General features: G+C 43.6%; 2 protein-coding genes across 2 annotated transcripts; one reads left to right on the top strand and one right to left on the bottom strand.

Annotated features, from left to right (window-relative positions):
• The first annotated feature begins 2,007 nt into the window (after positions 1–2,007).
• On the top strand, positions 2,008–4,695 carry DUSP28 (dual specificity phosphatase 28). The gene is made up of 2 exons (XM_066621073.1): positions 2,008–2,496; positions 4,235–4,695. The coding sequence occupies exons 1-2, from the start codon at positions 2,149–2,151 to the stop codon at positions 4,358–4,360; spliced, it is 474 nt and encodes a 157-aa protein (XP_066477170.1). The 5' UTR covers positions 2,008–2,148; the 3' UTR covers positions 4,361–4,695.
• A 4,191-nt stretch (positions 4,696–8,886) lies between these two features.
• On the bottom strand, positions 8,887–23,951 carry LOC136645698 (claudin-15-like). Its single transcript, XM_066622071.1, has 7 exons — positions 23,866–23,951; positions 20,928–21,064; positions 16,564–16,728; positions 13,598–13,679; positions 12,919–13,017; positions 10,774–10,779; positions 8,887–9,123 (listed from the first exon to the last, which is right to left on the bottom strand). Exons 1-7 carry the CDS (start codon positions 23,949–23,951, stop codon positions 9,030–9,032), a joined length of 669 nt encoding a protein of 222 aa, XP_066478168.1. The 3' UTR covers positions 8,887–9,029.
• Between the last annotated feature and the right edge of the window lie 785 nt (positions 23,952–24,736).

Here is a 24,736-nt window from a genome sequence, read left to right on the forward strand (position 1 = left end):
GGTGGAAGTGCAGCGGGTTTGGCAATTGTATGAATTGGCCCTGAGATGTTAGCTGCTCCCTTCTGACACAAGTCATAGAATGCAAAGACCTTTTGGTCTGTCCCTACCCAACCGTCCTATAGCAAAACAAGTGTTTCCCCCATGCCCTGTCCTGTGGATTTCCTGGTTGATCACTATGAGAAAGAGGATACTAGACTGATGAATTGATCTTGTTAAGCTCTTATGACTGAGAAATGCTCACAACTCAGCTCCTGAATTGCTGTATCAGTGTACATCTTGCAAATGGCTAGATCATGCAGGCCCAGCACTTTGCAGTTTGGGCCACAATATTTTGCATAACCTTCCCTTGCTTGGCTAGAACTTATCTTCAGTCCAAACTCAAAACATTTACAGTGTCTCATCAACTTGATTATCATAGCGATTTCAGTTCAAGATTCTGAAGTCTGGATTGTATCTTTCTTTTTCCCATCTGCTGCTTTTTATTGTGATCTCTGTGTATTAATGACTGCTGTGAAATTGTCTCATGACAATCTGAATAGTGGGTTATCAAGCAAGAAGCCCAAGAGAGCTATGCGCTTTCCTGCTGAAAGTGAAAATTTTTAACCAATAAGAGGCTTTTTTTCTTGAAAATATTCACACAATATTTGCAGGCATTTATAGCAGGAGTAGTCCTTGCTCTTCATGCAGTGGCAGGATTTGGAAATAAATGCAAATGTTAAATAGGATTGCTGTGTTACTGGTGAACAGATGATATAACTTTGGCCGCTTGGTTGCCCCTTTGCTGCTTTAAAAAAACAAAACATTTTCCAGCCCATAACCCTGCTTGTCATTTCTGGTGGAGGCTGGATTCAGCAGCACATATTTCAGAACAGAAGACTTGGGAGGTGACTATTGCTGTGTAGGGTGGGGTTGCCACTACCAAAGAGATGAGCATAGTCTGTACACAGTTCGGATGAACTTGTAGCAAAGATGGCAAAGTAAAAGTGCTCATCTGGCCTTGAGCACTGGCTAGGTCTCTACATCACTTGTTTCTCCAGTTAACTTTCTGCATTAAAAACAGAATCCTAAATTTTGTTGTAAAGGTTTTTGAGATTTAGAGGCGCAGGCGAAATGGGGTGTGCAATAACTCCTGCCTTTAGCGGAAGGTAGCCACTGTGTTCTGTGACCTGTCACCTGGCCAAAATTGGGGTGTGGAGGGCATGCAAAAGTGATACACAGATACCCAGGGATATATGTGTTCAGGCAAGGCCTTATGGTTGAACTATGAAAACATGATGCAATGGTGGAGTACCTTGGACTTGAAAATACAACTTGAGCAACAAAAAGTGGTGGGCATCCCAAGATACATGCTCAAAGCCAATGTTGAACTAGCATTCTCAATCCAAAGATCTTTTCCTATCAAGTATAAAATGCTTGATGATCTCAACGAGAATAAACCTGTACAGTAAATACAAGCAAGGTAGCCACATTCAGCATCCAGGTTGCTGAATACGAGTTACTAATCTCAAACCTGTCATAGGAAATGTTAAGAGTAAATCACAATCACGATTAGAGCCCTTTTTATCCATGAAAAGTCATGTCCCAATGAAACTGTTGGAATGCATGATGTCACAAGAAGTTTCTGTTGTGTAGGTGGCAAAGGACCAACATGGCTATCTCTCTAGAATAAGATAGGTAGTGCCTTTATGGTTTTCAAACCTTCTCAAAGAACAAAGCAACAAGAGTGTGTCATCTTGTTTTGTTTGTTCAGTTTGCTTTCTTTCAATGGTGTCTTTGTTTCCCCTCACCGCAGCAGGTTTTTGAGCCAGCAGTCCCCATTTGTCTGAAAGATTTGACACAGGTGAAAACCACGCCAGCAGCAGTATTCTTCAAAAATGAATGTGCTGTCTCAAAGATGCTAGCAGCGCTGGCGTGTTTACAGATGGCATGGGAACAGGCTGTAATGTAATCCTTTTGCCAGCATGTAGCATAAAAATAGCACAGTGCAGATGGCTCCGGAACAAGACATCCAAAGCAATCCGACAACACAGCAAGCTGTGCTTTTAAGAGCAGAGAGGCTCCTTAATGCCATTCTGCTTCTCCTCCTGAACACTCTTCAGGGACAGCTTCCGCAGTTCCCCTTGTCACAGCACCCCCATTCCCTGTCCAATGTTGAGCCTTTGTAAGGTCACGGATGCTTTGCTTATTAGCAATTCCAAGTCCGCCTGCAATGAGACTCTCCTCACTCAAGAGGGGGTCACTTTCTGCATCAATGTCTCCAGGCAGCAGCCGTTCCCAAGCTCTCAGCAAATCTGCACGCTGCGGGTTCCCGTCTTTGATGATCCTTCTGAGGACCTGTATAAGTACTTTGAGCGCTGCGGCGATGCCATAGAGGACACAGTCCAGAGTGGTGGGAAATGCTTAGTGTACTGTAAGAATGGGCGCAGCAGGTCTGCAGCCATCTGCACTGCTTACTTGATGAAGCACCACGGTCTCAGCCTAGAGGATGCCTTTGAGGTATTGTAAGCATGAGCATGCTGGAAAAACTGTCTGGTCTTTATAGCTCTGTTGTTTAAGGATACTGGAAGTCACTTGTGTTTCCTTAGGGGCACTGGGTGAGGCAGCATTTCACCTTGTAGGTCAGAATGCTTTGTATGCGCAAGTCCTCTCAGTATTCCTGATTCAGCTGTTGTTGGTTTCAAAGGTAAACTGAGTCATGTTGGATCATAAACACATTTAATTACCCAGGCAACCTAGGCCAACAGGGCTGGCTCTGGCAGGAGCCTGTTTCTCCAGCTAAATTTATTGCATGCTGATGGCAAGTCAATGTGAAGTTCTTTCTCTGGCTCAGGAGCCAGAATCTGTAAAAGGAAAATCGGGCAACTTTTATACAGCTGTTGGTGCACGTGCTTCTTTGGTGCACAGACAGGGCAGGCTGTTGTCCATTTTGATTCACAACCTGTGACACAATCTCTAGTGACTTGTTCTGAAAGTTCATCTTTCTAGGCTGGAGGCAGCTTTTCAAATGTTTGAAACCCATTTGTGGGCTGTCCATTCCTTCCACAGCTGTTCCAAAAGGTGTTTGATAAGAGGCAAAAGTGGAACCAAAGAGACGTGCGTACACCATGGGAGGTGCTGCCGTTCTCGCACACTATGTTCAGTTGTCTCAAAAACAACTGACTGGCTCCAGCCTTTAGTTCAGTAGCCTTTAACCAGTTCCTCATATAGCAGGTCATGCAGATTGGACACAGTAATGCAAATGTATTTGACAAATATAAAAAGTGGACAACGTAGAGCTCAGAAGGATGGGAACAATGATTAACAAAGGTAAACAGCTTTGTTTATACAGTACGGTTTTCCATGACATATTAACTCAGTTGGGCAATTTAGCACTGTTTTTCCTCTGTGGTAGTATGCGAAATGTTTGCTTAAATACAAAAAGATTCTCTTCTACAATGGGTGTAATCACATACAAAAAAGTGGCCTCCTCTGAGTTATTAGAGAGAAATGCAGGAGGTGGAGTTTTTCTTATTCTTGCATGACAAGCTGTACCTGCAAGCACCTTGTGTTGCATTAAGGATGTGAACTGGGAGCTAGGAAGGCCCAGCTCAAATCCCACTTCTGCCAACATTCACTCAGGGCCAAACCCTATCCGATATTCCGGTGCTGGTGTAGCTGTGCCCTTGAGGCATGCACTGCATCCTGTGGTGGGGAGGCAGTCCCAGAGGCCTCCTCAAGGTATGGGAACATTTGTTCCTTTTCCTCAGGGTTGCATTGCAGCTGCACCAGTGCTGGAAAGTTGGATAGGATTGGGCCCTCAGTGCCCTTAATTCTGCCACTGTTTTCTCAGACCCAGTCCTGCAGTACAGAAATAATTCTGATTCATCTTACAAGTTTGTTGTAAAAGTTACAACAAATGATGTATGAGGAAACTACTGTATGTTTGTATAGTGAGTGTCAAGTGCGAAATATTTAGCAAAGAGGCCATGTCCTTGTTTGCCTCTTGTCACTATACTCCCCTGTCTAGGAGAAATCAATTGTCTTCTCAAAAGAGGTTACAAATTAGGTTGATCATTCCCTGGATCCATTTGCTGTTTTGTTTGTCTGTTCAGTCACAGCTGTTAAGAAAATGAGCAAAGCACTCAACTCCTTCACAACTCTAGAGCAAAGAAACCACTCTGCAAGTCAACTGCAGCTTTCCATTCTATATGACGCAATGTGTGTGTGTGTGTGTGTGTGCTTTTTTCTCCTATAGATTGTGAAGACTGCTAGGCCAGTAGCAGATCCCAATGCTGGATTTTGGTCTCAGTTACGGAAATACGAAGAATATTTACAAACGCAGCAGCAGGTGCTTCCTTCTCCAAAAAGAACTTCACTATAAATATAATTTTGATTCTGATTATAGCTTGGAGGGACTCTTGGAGACATGTGCCTGAAACGACCGGATGAGAGAATGTGTGACATCCAAGAGTAGGCCTTATCTGCTCACTACCACTACATTTGTGTTCTTGTGACCTGCATGGGCTACACCGATGCTCAAATGCTTTCCTGTTTGGAAGACGAATATTCTTTGAAGATACAAAGAAAATGTTTAGATAGGTGATGAAATATAGCCCCATTCTTTCCCTTGCACAAGCTGAAACCACTGTGTGGATTCCCTGGGTAGGAAAGAATTGGGGGGGGGGGAGAGGTGGATGAGTAGAGTGCAGTCCCAGAACAGAAAACATCCTGTTTTAAGATGACCTGAGTGACTCCATTTTGGTTCACTACCCTGTTTCCCCAAAAATAAGACCTACCCAGAAAATAAGACCATGTATGTTTTTTGAGAATTGCTGAAATATAAGACCTACCCTGAAAATAAGACCTAGTTGTGAACAGGGCCTGGAGCGGGGGGTGGGGGGGATGGACAACGTGACTGGGAAAGCTGCGTTTCCATGCGCGCCACCTAGAAAGCACCTGCTGTGCTACCTTGGGCAGAGGACGCTGAGGAGGAGCTGAGGTGGGAAGCAGCAAGCGAGGCAACCCTGCCTACCGGACTCTGAGGCTCTCTACACTTTCCAGGGAGTAAGTTCCATTAACTATAAAGGGAATGACTTCTGAGTAGATAGGCAGGCAACCTCCTGGGCGTTGAGGGGACACCCTCTCCACACCTTCCATTGAGGGGACACGGTCTCCACACCTTCCAGGGAGTAAGTTCCATTAACTATAAAGGGACTGACTTCTGAAAAAAATAAGACCTACCCTGAAAATAAGACCTAGTGTGTTTTTTTGAGCAAAAAAAAAAAAAAAAAAAAGACAGTGACTTATTTTTGGGGAAACACGGTTTACATATTCAGGGAATGCCTGTTTGAAGCCCCTGTACATGACCCTAAGGCCTTTGTGCACTACTCTGAACAAAATAGACCACAGAGAGACACTGGACTTGGGCGAAGGTTATTAAATTGTTTGCATACGACAGTGTGTGCATCCAGAACACTGTTTCTGCACCCGTTATTTACCTGTTGTATAACATTGTAACTACCTGTGAGTTCTATAAATAAAGTTTGTGCCCTCCCTTCAGGGAGAATGCTTTTGTCAATAAGGGCAATTTGCTATTGATGACTGTATTAGGGCCCAATTCTGAACTCCCTCAGCGCCGACACTGAGTTCCAGCGCCAGCGCTGGGTATTACAAAAAATGCAGTAAGACAGCACCTGGAGAGGAGGGGCTGCTGGCACTGGGCCAGCACTCCAGCAGTGCCAGTCAACAATAAGTAATTTCGGGTAGGTGGGAAGTGGGTGGAACTGGGCAAGGGGTGGGCAAGGTGGGGGGAGAAACCAGGGTGGGAGGGGTGACACCAGCTGAGCTCTACTCCACGAGATTCTGAACCTTGTATCCGGCCAAAAGGCCCATCACAGTCTCTCAAATCTGTGCCAGCAAAATAGTCAGCACAAACTTGAGAACTCCAATTGCAGGGCTTGGGACTTTTCCCTGGAGAAGGGGATGAAAGTCCCCTTCCCCTGAGGATACCTCTATCAGCCTCAGCAGTGTCGATGGGTGCAGGGGTAGACATTTTGCTGCCACTGCACCCGATGGAGAAGCCAGCTTTAGAATTCGGCTGTTTGTCTCTTGGAACTAATAAAACCTCCTTTTGATCTTTGAGTGTATCATTTGGACTACGCTCCCTGTCCCACACCAAACCACTAATTAAATATTTCATATAACAGGCTCAGGGCAGCTTAAGTATTTGGCATCTAATGAAGAAAAATCAGGACAGTAACATATTACTAACGGTGGAATTTACTGAAAACATGTTTTAAAGAAACTTTGCTCCATATATGTTTTATTTCACAAACAATATACATTTTAGCATGTTACAAACATACATAGACATTAACATGACAATCAGTTGTATTTAAAAACAAGCACAGTACTGTACTTGCTTTTGCCTGAATCATACAGAATAGGCAGCTTCAAAAGATGAAAGTAGTGGACTGAAACACACAGAAGGCTTTGAGATGGTGTGATCACTGCATTTGTTGGAATATAACATTAAGGTAACCAAAGGGTTACTTCTAGTTTATGGTGTAAAACAATGATGTAGACTTATTTGCATGTTATATCTGCATTTAGATTGCTTTTATTTCTAGCAGCTCAGTTATCTATCTTTCACATCTTTAAGTGAAAAGGAAAAAAAAGGTGTTTTCCTTTTCACTTAAGATACCTCTGCTAGGGCATGACACTAATATGGCCCTTCATTGATGGCTCTTCATATAATGAGAATCAACTTGATGGGGGCCTTTTTAAACTGGAGCACAACAAGAATGCACTATCTAGAATAGGGGTGACCAAACTCTTTGGCAGGAGGGCAACTTCATCTCTCTGATACTGTGTCTGATACTGTGATACAGGAAAAAAAAAAGAATTAACATTTCAAATTTGAATAAATTTTCATAAATGAATATATTAAAATGAATGAACTTATATGAATAAATGAAGGTCTTGCAATAGCTCAAAGCCTATAAAAGGCCTTGCACAAAGCAAGGCTGGCCTTTCCTTTGCTGCCGCTGCTGCGTGAAGCAGCAAACAACGGAGGGAGCCCTCGGGCTGCAGCTCATGTGAGAGGCTGAACATTCGCCCTCCTGCTGAGAGCAGTTGTGTCTGGCCAGCACAGGCTCCAGCAAGTCTCCAGAGGGCTACAGGCTCATTGGAGACTGGGGGCTCCCTGCAGGCCAAATAGGGAGTCCCTGAAGGCTACAAGTGGCCCCTGGGCCGGGGTTTGGGCACCCCTGATCTAGAAGAACATTCCAGCTTTTTAAGTTTCCCCCTCCCCATGACTGGCTTTTAAAATGAAAAGCAGTTTCAGAGAGTGCAGTACTGAGTGAAGGAGCAATATAGCAGAGGGAGATTTGTTTAACCCTCTCCCTGCTATTTTTCCACTCCATACACTCTTCCCCACTCCTCACTGTTGTTCTGCTCTAAACCTCACCCATCTGAAGTAAATTTTCATTTTAAAAAGTGGTTTCTGTACATACATTTGAATGTAACATGTAGTTTGCCCATAACTAGAGGTGTTTGAAACGGATGTTATTTGTTTTACTCAGAAGTAAACCCATTGTGTTCAGTAAGACTTTAATTACTCACCAGAAAAAAAAACACCTCTGTGATACGAGCCTACAATTTTAGTGGTGAAAAAAAAGAACATAAAAACAGCCCCACTGGATCAGGCCATAGGCCTATCCAGTCCAGCTTCCTGTATCTCACAGCGGCCCACCAAATGCCCCAGGGAGCACACCAGATAACAAGAGACCTCATCCTGGTGCTCTCCCTTGCATCTGACATAGCCCATTTCTAAAATCAGGAGGTTGCACATACACATCATGGCTTGTAACCCGTAAAGGATTTTTCCTCAAAACTTGTCCAATCCCCTTTTAAAGGCATCCAGGCCAGATGCTGTCACCACATCCTGCAGCAAGGAGTTCCACAGACCGACCATATGCTGAGTAAAATGTTTTCTTTAGTCTGTTCTAACCCTCCGAACACTCAATTTTAGTGGATGTCCCCTGGTTTTGGTGTATGTGAGAGTGTAAAGAGCACCTCTCTATCCACTTTATCCTTCCCATGCATAATTTTGTATGTCTCAATCATGTCCCCCCTCAGGCGTCTCTTTTCTAAGCTGAAGAGGTCCAAATGTTGTAGCCTTTCCACATAAAGAAAACGGAGGATGGACAGAGATGGAAAAAGATGGACAGAGGAGGGAAAGCCCTGTTACAACGAAGTAAAACTCTGCACTAGTTGTATAAGTACACATAAAGAATTTGGCATTCAATAGCATATGAATAAGAACATGTAACAAAGGTGCTGCACAAAACATCTCTTAAATGTTCACAAAACATATCTTAAATGTTCACTATAGTGCAGTGGGCTAAGAGCTGTGAGCCAAACAGTTCAATTCAAATCTCACCTCTGCCCCAGGTCCAATCAGAGGTCTTAGGTAAGCCACTCTTTCTCTTTATAGTATCTCAGCCTCAACTCTGACCCCCCAAAATATGGTTTTTTAAAAATCAGACTGTCCAAATTAGGAGAATTTCATAAGGATTGCTGAAATACTGTGCATATGAGCACTATGTAAAATGCTATAAACTATGTAAAATGCTATGTAAAACTATAATACAGTAGTTTTACTGGGAAGGCCATGACAACTAGTTAGATTTCATCCACTCACTCCTCAGATGGTGCTTATTTACAGTTAAATTCTGACCTCCAGAGAAATTGTATTCAAAAATCTACAATGTGCCAGTATAAGATACAGCAACACATTTAACTAGACAAAAATGGGGGGGGGGGGATACACAGTACATAAACTTTATTTTTTCTAAACTTGTCCTTGTGCAACTAGTTCTCATGGCACCGTCTTTAAACAATTTAAACACACATTAAACTATTCCCAGAAGGAAATTTTACAGAAACTTAAAATTCAGTACTGAGATGGAAAATGCCTACCTAAAGTGAAATATTGGACGGGAGGCTGAGAGAGAGGAAGGCTTTTGGAAACACAGAAAATTAAACAGCTAAACATAGTCTTTAACAGATGTGACTGTCTCCGATTGTTTGATGTAAATATGTGGTTCATGCGCTTTCTGGGCAGCAGCATATTTGTAGTCTCTGTAACAAAAAGAAGTATTAATGTGCTGTAGTTCTCTCCACCTTCCCCATAACTGGTCTGTGTTATCAATGCAACAAGGAAGCTTGGAATGAAATGCAAATAGCCCTTAAAGGCACCATAGCACTTGGCCACAATGGCCAGCCTGGCATTGCAATAGTCTGTTATTGCAAATCAGATCTAACACAAAACACTGGAATGCAATCATCTGCCCACATAATCACCCAAATTTTAAAAGGCAGAATGAACAATGGATGGCAATTCCAAACTAAACTGGTAGTGCGGAAGCAACCTAGACATTAACCATGAGAAAATACAAGTGCAGACAGCCCCCTGTATCTGCAGATTCCTTATCCACAGATTCACTTATCTACAGTTCTATGCCCCCCCATTACTTAACCTTTCCTTTACTGCAGCACCAAGCACTCAAGTCTCTTCCTTTCAGCCAGTTATAGAACGGGGGCGGGGAGGGAAACATGAGAAGCAGTCAGCTGGAATGCTAGAAGAAGGAGACCAAGGGCACAATCCTAACCAGGTCAACTCAGAATTAAGTCTTATTTTGTTCAATGGGGCTCACTCTCAGGAAAGTGTGGTTAGGACTGCAGCCTAAGAGAACGCTAACAGAAAGCAGGAAGCTCAGGTAGTCTCTCTAGCATTCCAGTGCCTGGGGTGGGGGGGCGCCCTGGGGGGAGGACGCGCTAACTTCGCGGCAGTAGGAGCTACGGCGTCAGGCCCTACACCGTTGGATGCGGAATGGCCAGCGCAGTGCGGTGCAAACAACAGAATTGAAATCGCTCCTTTTGTTCAAAAGTTATGGCCAGAACACCGGAAGCAAAAAATGCATGGAGCCCTATGGAAAGTGAAAGTGAGCCGTATCGCGCGTTTACTCGCGAGTAGGCGTACTTGCCATAGTCCTTCGGAAAGGGCAGGCGGAGAGGAATCCAACGACACCAGAATGGTCCCGATCCAATGAATGCAGCCTCCAAAAAACACCCGAGACGCTCCCCCCTTCCAGCTGCGAGTCTGAGTCTGAGCTCAAACGAAGGCACGTGGCTGCGTTTACTCGCGAGTAGTCCGTCGGAAAGGGTAGGCTGAGAGGACTCCAAGGACGTCAGAATGGTCCTGATCCAATGAATGCAGCCCCCAAAAACACAAAGAGGAGAAGGAGACCCCTGCCTCCCTCCCAGCTGCGGTCTATTGAGCCCTATGGAAAGCCAAGCAGCCTCACAGTCGCGTTTACTCGCGAGAAGGCAGACGTGCCTTGGGTGCTGGTCAGGCCAGGCAAAGGGGAATGTGAGGACACCAGAAGGGTCCTGATCCGATGGAGCTGGAGATGCTGCAGAAGGCAGCCTCCCCCCCCCCCCCCAACTAAAAAGGACAAAAAAGAGGCTTGAGCTGGTAAGGGGAAAGTTCTATTTTGCACTTGTCTTTATTCTGATGTGCCTAAAATAGAAGAACTTTAAACTGGGCACTGGGAGGGCTGGAAATCTCACTGATTCTTTTTGGGGTGTTGTTATTGCAGGTGACTACAGAGTAAGCGCCATTGACCACTATGGGACTTACTTCAGAGTAGACATGCATAGGATTGGGCTCACAGGCTGCAATCCTACCCACCCTTTCCTGAGAGTAAGCCCTGTTGACCACTATGGGACTTACTTCTGGGTAGACATGCCTAGGTTTGAGCTCACAGGCTGCAATTCTACCCACACTTTCCTGAGAGTAAGCCCCACTGACCACTATGGGACTTACTTCAGAGTAGACATGCATAGGATTGGGCTCACAGGCTGCAATTCTACCCACACTTTCCTGAGAGTAAGCCCCACTGACCACTATGGGACTTACTTCAGAGTAGACATGCATAGGATTGGGCTCACAGGCTGCAATCCTACCCACACTTTCCTGAGAGTAAGCCCCATTAACCACTATGGGACTTACTTCAGAGTAGATTCACTTGGTGGAACAGGACTGGGTCCCCCTTATTTAATTATTTCTTTTATTTTAATTATTTATAATTATATATTTTAATTTGCTTGATGATGACACTTCTGGCTATGACATCACTTTCAATGGGTCCTGGACAGATTGCCATTCTAAAAAGTGGGTCCCAGTGCTAAAAATTTGAGAACTGCTGCAGTAAGTTATTAATAAGTTGACACAGGGGTGTGTGTGTGTGTCTCTACAAGTTTTCAAAATCACTATAATCAGAGTTTGGAGGAATAATGCCATCATTTTATATATCAATCAATGCGTAATTTCATGCAGAATGCAATGAAACAAATCACATTGAAATATCTGTGTTCTAACAAAAGGTACAGCCAAAAAACCAGTGGGGGCAGGGTGATGGTACATCACCACGCCCACCACCTGGGGCATTGCCACGCCCACTGCATGGGGTGACGCGCAGGCCTCAGGCACCGGGTGATGCGAATCCTAGTGACGCCACTGGGTGGAACCAAGCAGGAGCAGGGTGGGAGGAATGGGGTGGAGGTGGTACACTCCGAATTCTGACCCCCTTCTCAGGCTTGATCCACCTTTCTGGGTCAATGCAGACTTGCATCAGTGATTGAGCTGGCACAGGTCCAAGCTGTTCCACAGAGGCTGCTGGAGCTTAACCTGGGGCAAGCGAACCTCTACTCCAGAGGTTCCCAAACTGCTGGGTCGCAACCCACTACAGCTGTGGTTTGAGGGAGTTTGAATCCCACAGTAAACGCAGCTCGATCGCCGCACTCTCACTTTCCCTGACCCGAGGAGCCCTGCAGGCGCTTGCACCTGGCTCCCCACAGCCATGGATGGTTGGAGGGTGCACCTCAGTCCCTGCAGCCCGGTCAAAAGGGGAAGTGGGGCGGTCGCGCACCACTTCCGGTTTAGTGGAACGGGGCGCAATCTCTCTGCTGTCACCTTCCCTGACCCGGGGAGCCCTGCCGAAGGTTGTGCAGGGCTCCCTGCACCCCTGTTGGGGTGCAGGGGGCTTGGGCAAGTGCCCCCAAGCCCCTGCAGCCCCCCTGAGTGGCACGATCCTGGGGATCGCGCCGCTGCCTCCTCCCTCCCTCCTTGCTGCCCCCGCCCCTTAAGGGGTAAGGGACCAGGACCTCCAGGCTGGGGCGTCGCAACGCCCCAGTTTAAATACCACTGCACTACAGGAACCAGAACCTGAAATGGGTGCCCCATGGTGCTGCAGCGATCACAGTGCCGTGAGAACCCAGGGACTTGTAATCATACCCGGGGGGGGGGGGGTTTGAATCTGTGATTGGAGCACACTTCTGGTTTTCACATGAAAACCAGAAGTGGGCTCTAATTACAGATCAGAGCAATTAGGAGCAACGCGGAGGCTCACAGAGGAGGCTACTGGCCTTCTGGATCTCCTCCATGACTGGTGCAACCCCCAGGTATGATTACAAGCCCCTGAGTCCCCACTGCACCGTGAGCGCTGTGGTGCTGCAGGGCACCCCCCACCCCAGTCCCCACCCATGTAACAACTTTGTGAGGTCCCAAAGTCCAATTAGGAGTTTGGGAACCACTGCCTTACTCCAAGGAGACCTCCAAATGTTACCAATAAGTTCTGTTTATTTCAAAGTAATTTTACGTATTTCATTTGATACATTAAATCATACCAAGTGCTCAAAAAGTAATTAAATTAAAATTAATTAAAAGAAAGTATGCAATCTGTTACTGGCAATATTCAGATGTTCCAGATAACACAGACAGCCAGACCCTTAAAATGCCACCTGGGACAGTGAAATCGGTTCAAAGAGAATTAAGAGATTCCTTTAGTGCTTCAATAAGAACAGTTCAACTACCTGTGTTTTTTGTTACATGAACATGTCAGGAAGATCCCCCCAATTGTAGATAGAAGGGAACCAGCCCAGCCCATGTACAGAGCGTATCCTAATTCATATCTGGAAAAAAGAAGGTTTCATAGAAGCATCACACAGTAAAATAATGATTCCATCATTACATTTCACTTATTAGGATTATGGCAGAGTTGCGTACGGGACAGAGAACCAGCAGCTCATCAGGTAATTCCCCCAGGGTGAAGGAGAAGTGGGGCTGGGCTTGCATTGTGAGATATCATGAGGATAATTTGGGTAGGGTCAGAGTACAGCTTTTCTGCACTGTAATCCCAATCCTTCTTTTATCATCACAGATGCCAGACATAGCAGAGGAGAACAAAGAGTCACTGCTTTCTTTGTCTCTTCATCACAAACTTGCATAGCCAAGAGATGGAAGCCGGGAACCAGGGAAACAGGAAGCAGTAAAATGCCATGCAAGCAATAGTGGGCACTAGTATCACCCTGAATTCTGCTAATCTTTCTAAAGAGAAGTATGGTCGTGAGAAGCCAAATATTAATTATAGCTTGAACTGTTACAAGACATGCCCTAATATTATCTAGCATCTTCAGATTGTACAATATGTCAAAGCCACCTATGTTTTGCAATTATTGTTAAGCAAACATACAGGAAAGTAGGTTAACTTACTTAGTTCCACCATATAATGAATCAAAAAACTCAGTTGTGATCCTTGCTGCATACCAGGAAATAGCCACCATTGATGAAAGACCTGGGGAAACAGTACAGATCCGTTTTAATGGAAAGATTAAAAAAATTCATAGCCTTATTATACACAAGCACATGTGTGAGTGTGTGGGGCTACCACTCAGTTAAAGACATGTAACAGCTCAATCCTATGTTGGGTATATAGTGATGGATCTCGAGAATTAATTAATTAAATAATTTAATTAATTCTCGAGATCCATCACTATATACCCAACATAGGATTGAGCTGATTAATTAATTATACTGCACCTTTCTACTTAGCTAAAGGCACTCAAGGAGGCTTACAAATAAAACAATACTAAAATGTTGATATATATATATATATATATATATATATATATATATATATATATATCACAATAAACTTTGATCACGACTGAAATACATTCATAAAAAAGCGCCAGGTTTCGTCCCCCCCCCAGGTGTCAGCATACAAAAGCTTCCCTGAATAAAAAGGTCTTTAGGCGCCACCAAAAGGACTACAGAGAGGGAGCTACTTTCAATACCAGGGGGAGGGAATTCCACAAGGGGTAGCACCACTGAGAAGGCCCTATTTTTTGCTGCCTTCCCCCTCACCTCTGCTGGTGGCAGCACAATTTGAAGGGCTCCCTCTGATGACCTGAGAGGATGGGTTGGATTGTATGGAAGGAGAAAGTCACCCAAATATCCTGGACCGGAACCGTAGAGGGTTTTAAAAGTCAAAACTAGCACTTTGAATTGAACCCAGAAGTGAACTGGCAGCTAGTGTAGTCGCTGAAGTAGCGATTCGTCTGAGTCAGACCGATGAGCCCCAGCAACCACACAGGCTGCCACGTTCTGCACTAATTGCAGTTTCCAAACCATCTTCAGAGGCAGCCCCACATAGAGCATGTTGCCGTAATCTATTCTGGATGTCACTAGGGCATGGGTCACTATGGCCAGGGCTGATTTATTATTGCTTTAGTAATTGTTGTGCTTTCAGTTTTGTTTTATGAATGTATTCTTTTAAAACTGTTGTCAAGCACCTTGATTTCTTTTTAAAAGGTGGGATATACATTTTTAAATAAATAAATACACACAGGGCCAGCCCATCTATGTGGCTGACTGAAGCAATTTCCTCAAGAAGTAGATTGGCGAGGAGCACCCGTCTCTCTTCACCTACTTGCTTCCACTGCTCCTCTTTCTCCCTTCCACGCCATGGATCAGAAAAGGAAAGGAGGAGAGCAAAGGTGGAGGAAAGGAGAGTGCTGAGCTAGAACACTGGAGAGCGGGAGGAGCAAGCCATGTGAGAAGGCCTTGGACCGGCCCTGTATGCACACTTCTTTGATTTATTCAAACCATCACTCAACTTGATATGCAGGTTGAGTCTCATTATTCCATTCCCAAAACTCTCGTGGATGGCAAAAATCTCATTAAAGCAAATCCATTTAAAAACAATATCCCTTTGCTAGGTGATTTAAAAACAGCCTTGCGGACCTTTGTGATGTAAGAGTCTTCAAGCAGACAATTAATCAATCAGTTTCTCTCCAGGTGCTTAGAAAGGTTTCACTCCAAGTCAGCCACCCCTCCCTTTACCCAGAGCAAAGTGATTTTCTTTCCCATGCTCAGGGGGAAGGGAGGGGTCGCTTGCTTTGGAATGAAGCCGTGATTCGGTTGTACCCGTAATCGCTTGCATGACTGTCTCTCTACAACAGTAAGAAAAGCAGGTTTTTTTAAAACTGTTATTTTAAAGGGATGCATTTTTCCCCTTTTCCAGGGATCAGCACATTCCTTCTCATTTGCAGTGGCCATTCGTGTTGAGTTATCCATGTATAACAAGGTTGGACCTGTATATCAAAGAGTAATGTAACGTGTCATGTCTTGTTGTGGCTAAGAGACTGAGTCGTGGATCAGAACTTCTCTGGTTCAAACCTTGCCTCTGCTATGAACTTGGCAAGTGACTTTATATTCCATCTCAGTCTCAGCTGCAGTTTGAGGATAGTAATACTTGCTTACCTTACAAGTTTGTTGTTAGGATAACATAAATACATATGAAGCAGTCTGCCCACTAAAACTGTACAGTAATTTTAAGTATTGTTATTGAACTTCTGGACAGGAAGTATAAATAATCAAGGAAAATGTCTTAGGAAGGTTCACTTTGCTAGGCTTCCGTTTTGCTGTCATTTGGAAATGTTTCTTTCCCAGCAAGTTTTTGTTTTTTTTAATTTTTCTACAGCTCAGAACAGTAATTGTTCTTTCTTGTTTGTTGTCCTTTCTGTGTTTTCTTCTTCTGTTTGTGCGGTTAATTTGCTTTTATCTTGAATTGTTGATTGTTTTATTGTTTAATTGGTTCTGGTTAGTTTACATGGTGATCAAGTGAGGTGGAGCTGGGAAAGAGAGATTACTTCCTGAAAATTCTACTGGAGCAGACTGCTGGAACAACTAACAGGAGGAATAAATAGTTAAGAGACAAAGTTTTAGGCAGAATATTTGCACAATTGTTTCAAAATACATTCCAGCAACAAAGCAAAATCTTGCGTGGAAGGCTGTACCTTTAACCTCTGGCAAGATTTAAAATACTACTTTTGCAATCAAGTTGGCTGCATAATTAGCAAGTGGATTACAATTCATTCATATCCAGAAAGGTGTATTCATTTTCCCAAAACAGAGGGATTTTGTGGGACTCCTTTATCTGAAGGATCAGGAAGCACCTTTCCTTCAGTTTGTCTGGTGCCTTGTTTGAGTCATTAAAAGCAATTTGACTGCATAGTCACATTTTGTGAGGCACTAGTTCACTGTGATTGGTTGAACTGGGTAATTTATGAGGGGCTGCTGAGTGTGTGGGGGACTGTCTCACTAGCCTTATACGCCCTTCCTGCCCTGTGATTCCATTGTCGTCATTCTTGGTATATGACGCATTGATATCTCACCTGCTAAAATGAAGATCATTCCTCCTATCACGGCCATCTTTGTTTTTGTGGCTGCACTGTTGTTGCCAAGCTGAGTGCATCTTAAACCAAGCAATGTCAGCACAGTACCACACATACCCAAGATGAGGGAAATGATCATCAGGGCTCGACATGCTTGGATATATGCTGAAGTAGAAGAAAAATGGATCAGAGATGTCAGTTTCTGTACAAAAGTCAAACACCACTCATTGATCAAATAACTGATTTAGAATTACAATAGGCTCACTATACATGAACTGGATATCTGATTAAGGGCACAATCCTAAAGTGCCCTTGGGCCAGGGCAAGTCCCTTGTGCCAGCCCGGGACTGCCATAAGGCACGTTTGTGCTGACTTTGGAGTCAGGGAGGCCAACGCAAGGATGTGCACCGAACTCCTCCTGCCAATGTGGGCTCCGGACAAGGTGAGTTAGTGCCAGCCTTTCTAGGCCTGCGTGAGGGACTGGGGTGTGTGTGGGGAGGGCGGGGAGGAGGCGATTAGGACGGGAGGGTGGACGGCACAGCAGGCGGGCCCATGGGCTGGCGGTCGGGGACTGGGAGGTGGGGTCAGGATCTGGCACTTATGCCGGATCTTAGCCCCATTCCTGGGCAGCCTAGTGTAGTTCCAGGCTGCTTGGATTTACGCCCGTATTTAGGTGGCACAGATCTGAGTAAACCCATTGGAGCTGCTGCAGCATAACATGGGATAAGCGGATTTTTTTTCCCCTTGCCTTGGGCTGAGCTTCAGTCAGCCCCAAAGTTGCGCTGGATACAGCACAGGTTCACCGGCCTGCCTGTTCCAGCGCAAGTTAGGATTGCACTTTAAGAGAACCTAGTATCTAGAAGCTAGTTATGGGAAGTATGAAAATACCTGTCCCATCATTGTCTTTGAGACAACAGTACCCATTGCAACAATCCCCACTCTCAGCTCACACCTGTTTGCATATCCAGCAACCACCACATCTCACATGAAGAAAAGGAGCAAAGAGTATCATGCTTAGCTGTTCTGGGATAAGCCAGGATAACAGCTACTCCATATGCGTACAGTTCCATCATATAATGGCTATTTTGATAATCTGTTTTAATGTTTGAACCTTTTCTCACTGGGAGATCAGTGTTAGGCTTCTCACAACTTGACTTTATTCATCTTCTAGTAATGACATTTCAAGTGTGTGGAAGTTCCACTGGGGCTTGTTAGTTGGCAGATGGACAAAAACTGGAATGACCTTCATGGTGAGGAGGGAAACACCCCGCTAATGTGTCTCAGTCATAAAGTAACTTATTAAGCCAATTTACCAATTAATATCTGTTGCAATATATGATTAATGAATCGTGACAAGGACAAGCGACAAAAAAATCAATATAGCTACATGGTTTTTCTACTTAAACTATCTCTGCTACGTGACTGAATTATTAGCTCATTTCTAGCATTATCACCATTTTAATGAGCTGCTGAGCTTGACACTAATATGTGTTTGGGTGTGTGACTTCCAAACCTCAAAACAGATCACTTACCCAATGCAGGAATTGGCTAAAGTGAAGCATTTTTACCTTCTGCTGGTTTCAGCTGCAAAAAGGACAAGCTCACCTCTGCCCACCAAAATTTTTATTCTGGCTGTACCTGCCCATGCATATGTTGACAGATATAGTGTGAGGACACCAAAGATCAATTAGTTTGAGCCATTGACCTTTGGGACATGATATGTCCTGCTTCAAGGTTGCATGCTGTCTGAGCTCTGGAGAGATGGAGGTCCAGTTGCAACATAAATCACAGGTTTGGAGGCGTTCCTAGGCGAACATGAAATATTCTATTTGCAAATCCTAGTCTTAACATGGGGACCCAGATTTGGGGGGGTGGGAAGAGTTCAGGACAGTCAGGTATGGCTTCTGAGGATCTCAATTCATGACTGCATCCAATGCCACTTCCAAGACCACCCCCATGAGCTCAAATGGGGAGACTGCTGTGCAACAGGGGTGATGGCATTAATCTCAGTCCTGTCTCAGAAGCATGCCATGAGTTACAGATACTCAACATTCTGGGACTGCTGGACATGGCATTTGGACAGAGGGACAAAATCATAATAGATCACTGTGGCTGCCTCTCCCCAAGGAATCCTGCTATCAGCTTGCTGTTGTTCCTTTAATACAAGACAGGCCACTTCCCTTAACTACCTCATGTACATAGCGGGGGTGAAGGCAACTCACAGTGCATTTGACTCGAAAAACAAAATGGTTGCTTGAAATGCAGCATGCATGGTTGTGCTCTCTTTTCCTAGGATGCCATCTGACCTGCTGCTATGTCAGTGTAAAGCTATCAACCACGTGTACAATCACAGCTACACATATCTGTAAGGGTGCTACTGCTCTACAAAATGACAGAACTTTGATTTACCCTCTTATCAGACATACAGCTGGCTGAGTAATTTACTTCAAATATAATAAAGCTATTTCTGAAGCAATGAAACCTGCAGTTATCTGAGAGTCAAGTGCGAGATCTCTAAGGCCAGGCAGCTTTTTGTTCCTTAACAAGCAGCCAACACTGATAGTGTCTGTGTCTAGAAAGATCCTCAACCTAACACCCTGACCAAAACTTTTTTGGCTTTTCCAAAAATATTTGATCACCAAAAATGCTACTGATAGAAATCTTAGACCTGGTCCAATCCATTCATTCGACCAGCTATTTTAATGTATGATTAGAATAACAAATATTGTCTACTTGCATTCTCCATTACATAAGGTCAGAAAAAAAAACCTCTTGAACATTTGCACACCAAAACCTGAATAGCTAGTAATATGCTAGGGAAAAAAACAAATTAGCTAGCCATGTACATAGTATAGTAGTCATGTCTAGGAAGGCTCATCTTCTTCCATCAATGCATCTTAGCCCAACAGTTTTACTCAGAAGTAAAGTTTACTTAACACAATGGGTTTACTTATGACAATACTTCTGATAAGCAAGCTTAGGATTGAAGCCTTTGTTTCATGTCTAGTTACCTTTATAGATTGCTACAATAACCATGTAACAGCTATTATTTGCTCACTGTTTGGGACAATGGCATGGAATTTTTTAAGTTTTGAGATACTTTGGGCGCAATCCTAACCAACTTTCCAGCACTGACATAGCTGTGCCCAGGGTCTCTGAGAGGAATTTTATCAGGGGGTACAAACTTTCTTTTGGGCCCCTTTGCAAAGGGGGAGGGGTGAAACAGAGCGGGGGAGAGTGGTGATGGGCAAGCAGAATAGGGGCAGGGAGGGGCAAAACTGGGGGGGCGAGGGTAGAGACAGCTGGAAAAGTCTTTGGAGCCCATGTCTACCAAGCCATGTGGCATCGGTAGTGTCCCCAACATTGTGGTAGTGTCGCCAGCATCTCGTGCAGGCAACAAGTCTGAGTAGATAGGAAATTGTAAGATCTCAGGAAATTTCTGGACCTGCTCCTTGGCTCCTGGGCCCCCTTTTTTACCCTGGGCCCGGGTACAAATTACCCCCTTTACCCCCCCTCTCCTAGGCCCTGGCTGTGCCAATGTGGTGTGCACTGCATCCTGCAGTGGGGAGGCAGTCAAGGAGGCCTCCTCAAGGTAAGGGCATGTTTGTTACCTTACCTTGGGTCTGCATCACAGCTAGGTCAGTGCCAGAAAATTGGTTAGGATTGTGCCCTGTATCTCATTAAGCAATTTCTTCAGTGTGTGGAAGCTCCAGTGCACATGTGGGGTTCTCTTGTGCCGTTCATTTCAATGTAGACAGAAGATCAACACACATTTTCCCATATACACACAGCGTCTTTAAAGCCCCATCGCTCCTCCAGAGTATCACTGTATAAATCCAAATACTGGCAAAGCTATTCTTTCTGTCAAATCCCTATATCCTGCCATCATAAACCTTTCACTTTAGAAGCACACATCTCCCATATAGAAATAAAATAGTTGCATGGATTGTTCTTCATTCTCAATATATTTTGATATATAACTTTTTTCCAAGAGAAAATACTCCTATCTTCTCTAAATGTTTAGAACTTATTCTTAAAACATGGTAAGAAACTGTACAAAAATGCATCATCAGTGCAGCTAAATCAATCAGTCTGCTTGCATATTCTAACAAGCTCTTAAAGAAAAAAGTCTAGTATTTTCTATTAGGAGGCTTTATAGGCTTGTATCTTCAAGTTAGGATTCCCAAGACTCATTGAAATTAATGGGATTTAAGTTAGTCAGAACTAACTTGTCCCATTGCTTTCAATGGTGTTTTGCCATGACTTTCTTGGGTGATATAACCCATATAGTTTGTTTCTTTTTTCAAGCAACAAATTATGTCACCACATAAAGAGGTGGCTATATAGATCAAAAAGAGACATACCAGGAAGTGCCAGAAGAGTGTTAAATGCTCTGCAGTTGGAGATTCCAGTACTGTCTTCTGCACAGCTCTGCCACAGGTTTTCATACAGTGTAGATGTTGTAATCACACTCCCATATACAGTAGAGACTCTCCAGTAACTATTTGACAAAGTTGTTCCAACTAGTACCCATCCACCCAGAGTAAATAGAAAACCAGTAATCTCCAATTGGACAGACATGATTGAAAATATGAACTTTTAATATTTTATATTATAGTCCCCCATTAGAGGGTACTTGCTGTCCGTTCAAGCTTCACTCCAAAATGAAGCTACCTTTGCTCTTTGCTCAACTATGTGATAAGATTTGTAGCACATGGCTTTAATAAAGGGGGGAGTGGTTTAAGAACAAGTGCTAATTGCACTGGATTCACAAATGAACAAATACTATTACCACCCAATTCTATTATCTCTCCCCCCACACACACACTCCAATGCAGTGATGCTGAAATGGCTACCGCTACTCTCTGTGGGGAGGGCAGTTGCAGAGGTCTCCTCTGGGTAATGGATGAATGGGAAGAGGGCTAGGATTTGGTGGTCACCTCTGCTGCCAAACCTGCCCCTTTCCAGGACCCAATCCACTAACTTGGATGGCCTAAAAGGGATTTGGATAAATTAATGGAGTCTCCGGACCAGATCAGATGGAAAGCTCTTCAACCTCTCCAGACTGAGAGCAAAGTCCAGCTGAAATGTCTGTGAGACTTCCTCTTTGCCTATGATGCAGCTGTCACTACCCACTCTGCCAAAGATCTCTAGCAGCTCATGGATCGTTTTAGCAAGGCCTGCCAAGATTTTGGACTGACGATCAGCCTTAAGAAAACACAGGTCATGGTTCAGGATGTGGACTCACCTCCCTGCATCACAATCTCTGCGCATGAACTGGAGGTTGTCCATGACTTTGTGTACCTTGGCTCGACGATCTCCAACACTCTTTCTCTCGATACCGAGCTAAACAAACGCATCTGTAAAGCAGCTACCATGTTTTCCAGACTCACAAAGAGAGTCTGGTCCAACAAGAAGCTGATACATACCAAGATCCAGGTCTACAGAGCTTGCGTCCTGAGTACACTTCTGTACTGCAGTGAGACATGGACATGGACATGGACTCTTCTCTCACAACAGGAGAGGAAACTGAATGCTTTCCACATGCACTGCCTCCGATGCATCCTCGGCATCATCTGGCAGGACAAAGTTCCAAACAACACAGTCCTGGAATGAGCTGGAATCCCTAGCTCATGTAGTATGCACTGCTGAAACAGAGACGTCTGGGTTGGCTCGGTCATGTCGTGAGAATGGATGATGGCCGGATCCCAAAGGATCTCCTCTATGGAGAACTTGTGCAAGGAAAGCGCCCTACAGGTAGACCACAGCTGCGATACATCTGCAAGAGGGATCTGAAGGCCTTAAGAGTGGACCTCCACAGGTGGGAAACCCTGGCCTCTGAGCAGCCCGCTTGGAGGCAGGCTGTGCAGCATGGCCTTTCCCAGTTTGAAGAGACACTTGGCCAACAGTCTGAGGCAAAGAAGGAAGGCCCATAGCCAGGGAGACAGACCAGGGACACATTACACTTGCTCCCAGTGTGGAAGGGATTGTCACTCCCGAATTGGCCTTTTCAGCCACACTAGATGCTGTTCCAGAACCACCATTCAGAGCGTGATACCATAGTCTTCCAAGGCTGAAGGTTGCCAACAACAACACCCTCTCTCATTAGAGCACTTTTACCAATGGACCTCCATTAGCAGAACCTAAAATGAGCCTAATATTTTTTACAAAATACTTAATTTTTAAATATTAACGATTTACTGATAAAAGTTTTCTTGAAAAGTTTATATAGTCTTATAAATCCATGTTCTAATCATAGGGAAAATAAAAACCTGACAGCACATGATTAATGTGTTTATTTAACAAAGCACAAGGATCAGAGCACAAGACAAAGTCTCAAAGATTAAGGCATAATTACAAGTAGTCAGAGATAGAAATAATAACCTATTCAAATTGTTGTTTATGTTGGGATAGTTTTCTTGATTTCTTGGAAGAGTTGAGAAAAATTGAGTTTAATACAGTAGCTGAGTTCCGTGAACATTCTATGAATGTTCTTAGATAACCTATCAGCAACTACACTACTGACAGCTATCTTGTATAAATGATCAACTATTTTAACCATACCTAGGAAAAGCAAGCAGTTTTCTGGATGTGCTAAAAGCTCAGCACATTCTAGTAACAAAAATAGCAACACAAAAAAGTGTAATAGACGGAGTGATGCTGTGTATAAACTGTATGTTGGAATTGCAAAACAGAAAACCAACCAGGACAGTAACGCATGACTCTACAAAAGATGTACTTTGCTTCTGAAGTTCTGCTTTAGCTACTTCGTGACTAGGCTTTAAAAGCTGTGTTCTGTTGCAAGGGATAAGGTAGAATCACAGAGTTGGAGGCAGACCATCTACTTGAAGCCTGTACTCAATGCAGGAAACTACAGAGCATGTCCAGTGGATGGCTGTCCAGCCCCTGCTTTAACACCTACACAGGATAGAACTTTCCTACCTAACCCCTAGGCAACTAGTTCCATTACTGAACTGCTCTTTCTTTTAAGTAGTTTCTTAAAGCTCAATCAAAACTTACTAGTCTGTAACTTAAGTCCATTATTGCTAGCCCACCCTCTGGCAGTAGAAGAGCTTAACTATAAAGGAGGCTGCCCTACTGCCTGTTCTCAGATCCTGTTCTTCAGAAAAAATCAAATATAGAATCATAACTTAGCATTTTATGTACAGGGAAAAAAATGGGAACTTACTGTCCGCAATTAGAAAGGAGTAGAATTTCTTGCACTGAACCATACTCAAAGATTCTGTACAGTGCATCCAGAGACCTTCATAAAGCCAATTTGCCATCCTGGAAGTTTTCCACTGGTTGGACACAGTGATAATAAATAAAAAGAGGAAACCGAGAAGAGACAGAAGCAATGCAGAGATTTGCATAGCTAGTGATGCCATTCTTCAATGACAAATTAATTTTCTAAGAAGCTTTCCTCTTAAATTATGACGCTGGGTGTCTAAAGTTGGTGTTCTGGCAACAGAGATCAAAGAAGAGTATATCAGTTTCATTACTAACTTTTGTACAGAGAAAAGACCTGCAACGAAGAAAGCATACTTTTTTTTTTTAACAGCTGAAGCCTCCTTTGTATGTCATTTTAGGTTAAAAGTCATTTTTCTGATATGCATGCATGAGGTATTTCAAGTATTTATATAGAATCAGTTTACACATTTCAAATTTATTTTAAAGTAAATTAAGCCAATTAAAACATTTAAATAATTTAACTGAACTTACTGAAGGATATTATATATTCTAACATTTCTAAAATTTCCACCACCTCTCTCTTTCTCTCTTTTAAATATATAAAACTATATATTTAGCTTTACTTACATTTTAAAAACTACTTTTTGGTTGATTTTTGCTTGATTTTTCCTAGTAGCTCTTCCAGTTCAGATTAACATAACAGGCTGTTAGGGTCACTTTGGCAAATAGAAAGTGACTGTTTTGCAATGATTTAGGACTAAAAACCAGGGCTTCCCAGCCAGATCATTAACTTTATTGAGCAAGAGTAAAACTGATAAAACAAACTGGTGATTCAAAACTGATCCTCCTACTACAGAACAAAGTATTGGGTATTTATATGGTGCCAGCCCCCTCTTTAACTTAAAATCATCCTTCACATATAAACACAGATAACAATTTTAATACTTTCCAAAATACTGTTTAGAAGAATTTATTTTGTCAG

This window comes from Tiliqua scincoides, chromosome 3, assembly GCF_035046505.1.
Source record: "Tiliqua scincoides isolate rTilSci1 chromosome 3, rTilSci1.hap2, whole genome shotgun sequence".
Classification (NCBI taxonomy): domain Eukaryota; kingdom Metazoa; phylum Chordata; class Lepidosauria; order Squamata; family Scincidae; genus Tiliqua; species Tiliqua scincoides.

What these genes read in the sequence shown, in the direction of transcription:
- DUSP28 (XM_066621073.1), top strand. Translation starts at nt 2,149, where the DNA reads ATGTTGAGCCTTTGTAAGGTCACGGATGCTTTGCTTATTAGCAATTCC. An exon ending in GCCTAGAGGATGCCTTTGAG is followed by an intron (nt 2,497 to 4,234) that starts GTATTGTAAGCA and finishes TTTCTCCTATAG; the next exon opens with ATTGTGAAGACTGCTAGGCC.
- LOC136645698 (XM_066622071.1), bottom strand. Translation starts at nt 23,951, where the DNA reads ATGGCATCACTAGCTATGCAAATCTCTGCATTGCTTCTGTCTCTTCTC. An exon ending in ATTATCACTGTGTCCAACCA is followed by an intron (nt 21,065 to 23,865) that starts GTGGAAAACTTC and finishes TTTGTCAAATAG; the next exon opens with TTACTGGAGAGTCTCTACTG. An exon ending in CACTCTTCTGGCACTTCCTG is followed by an intron (nt 16,729 to 20,927) that starts GTATGTCTCTTT and finishes CTTCTACTTCAG; the next exon opens with CATATATCCAAGCATGTCGA.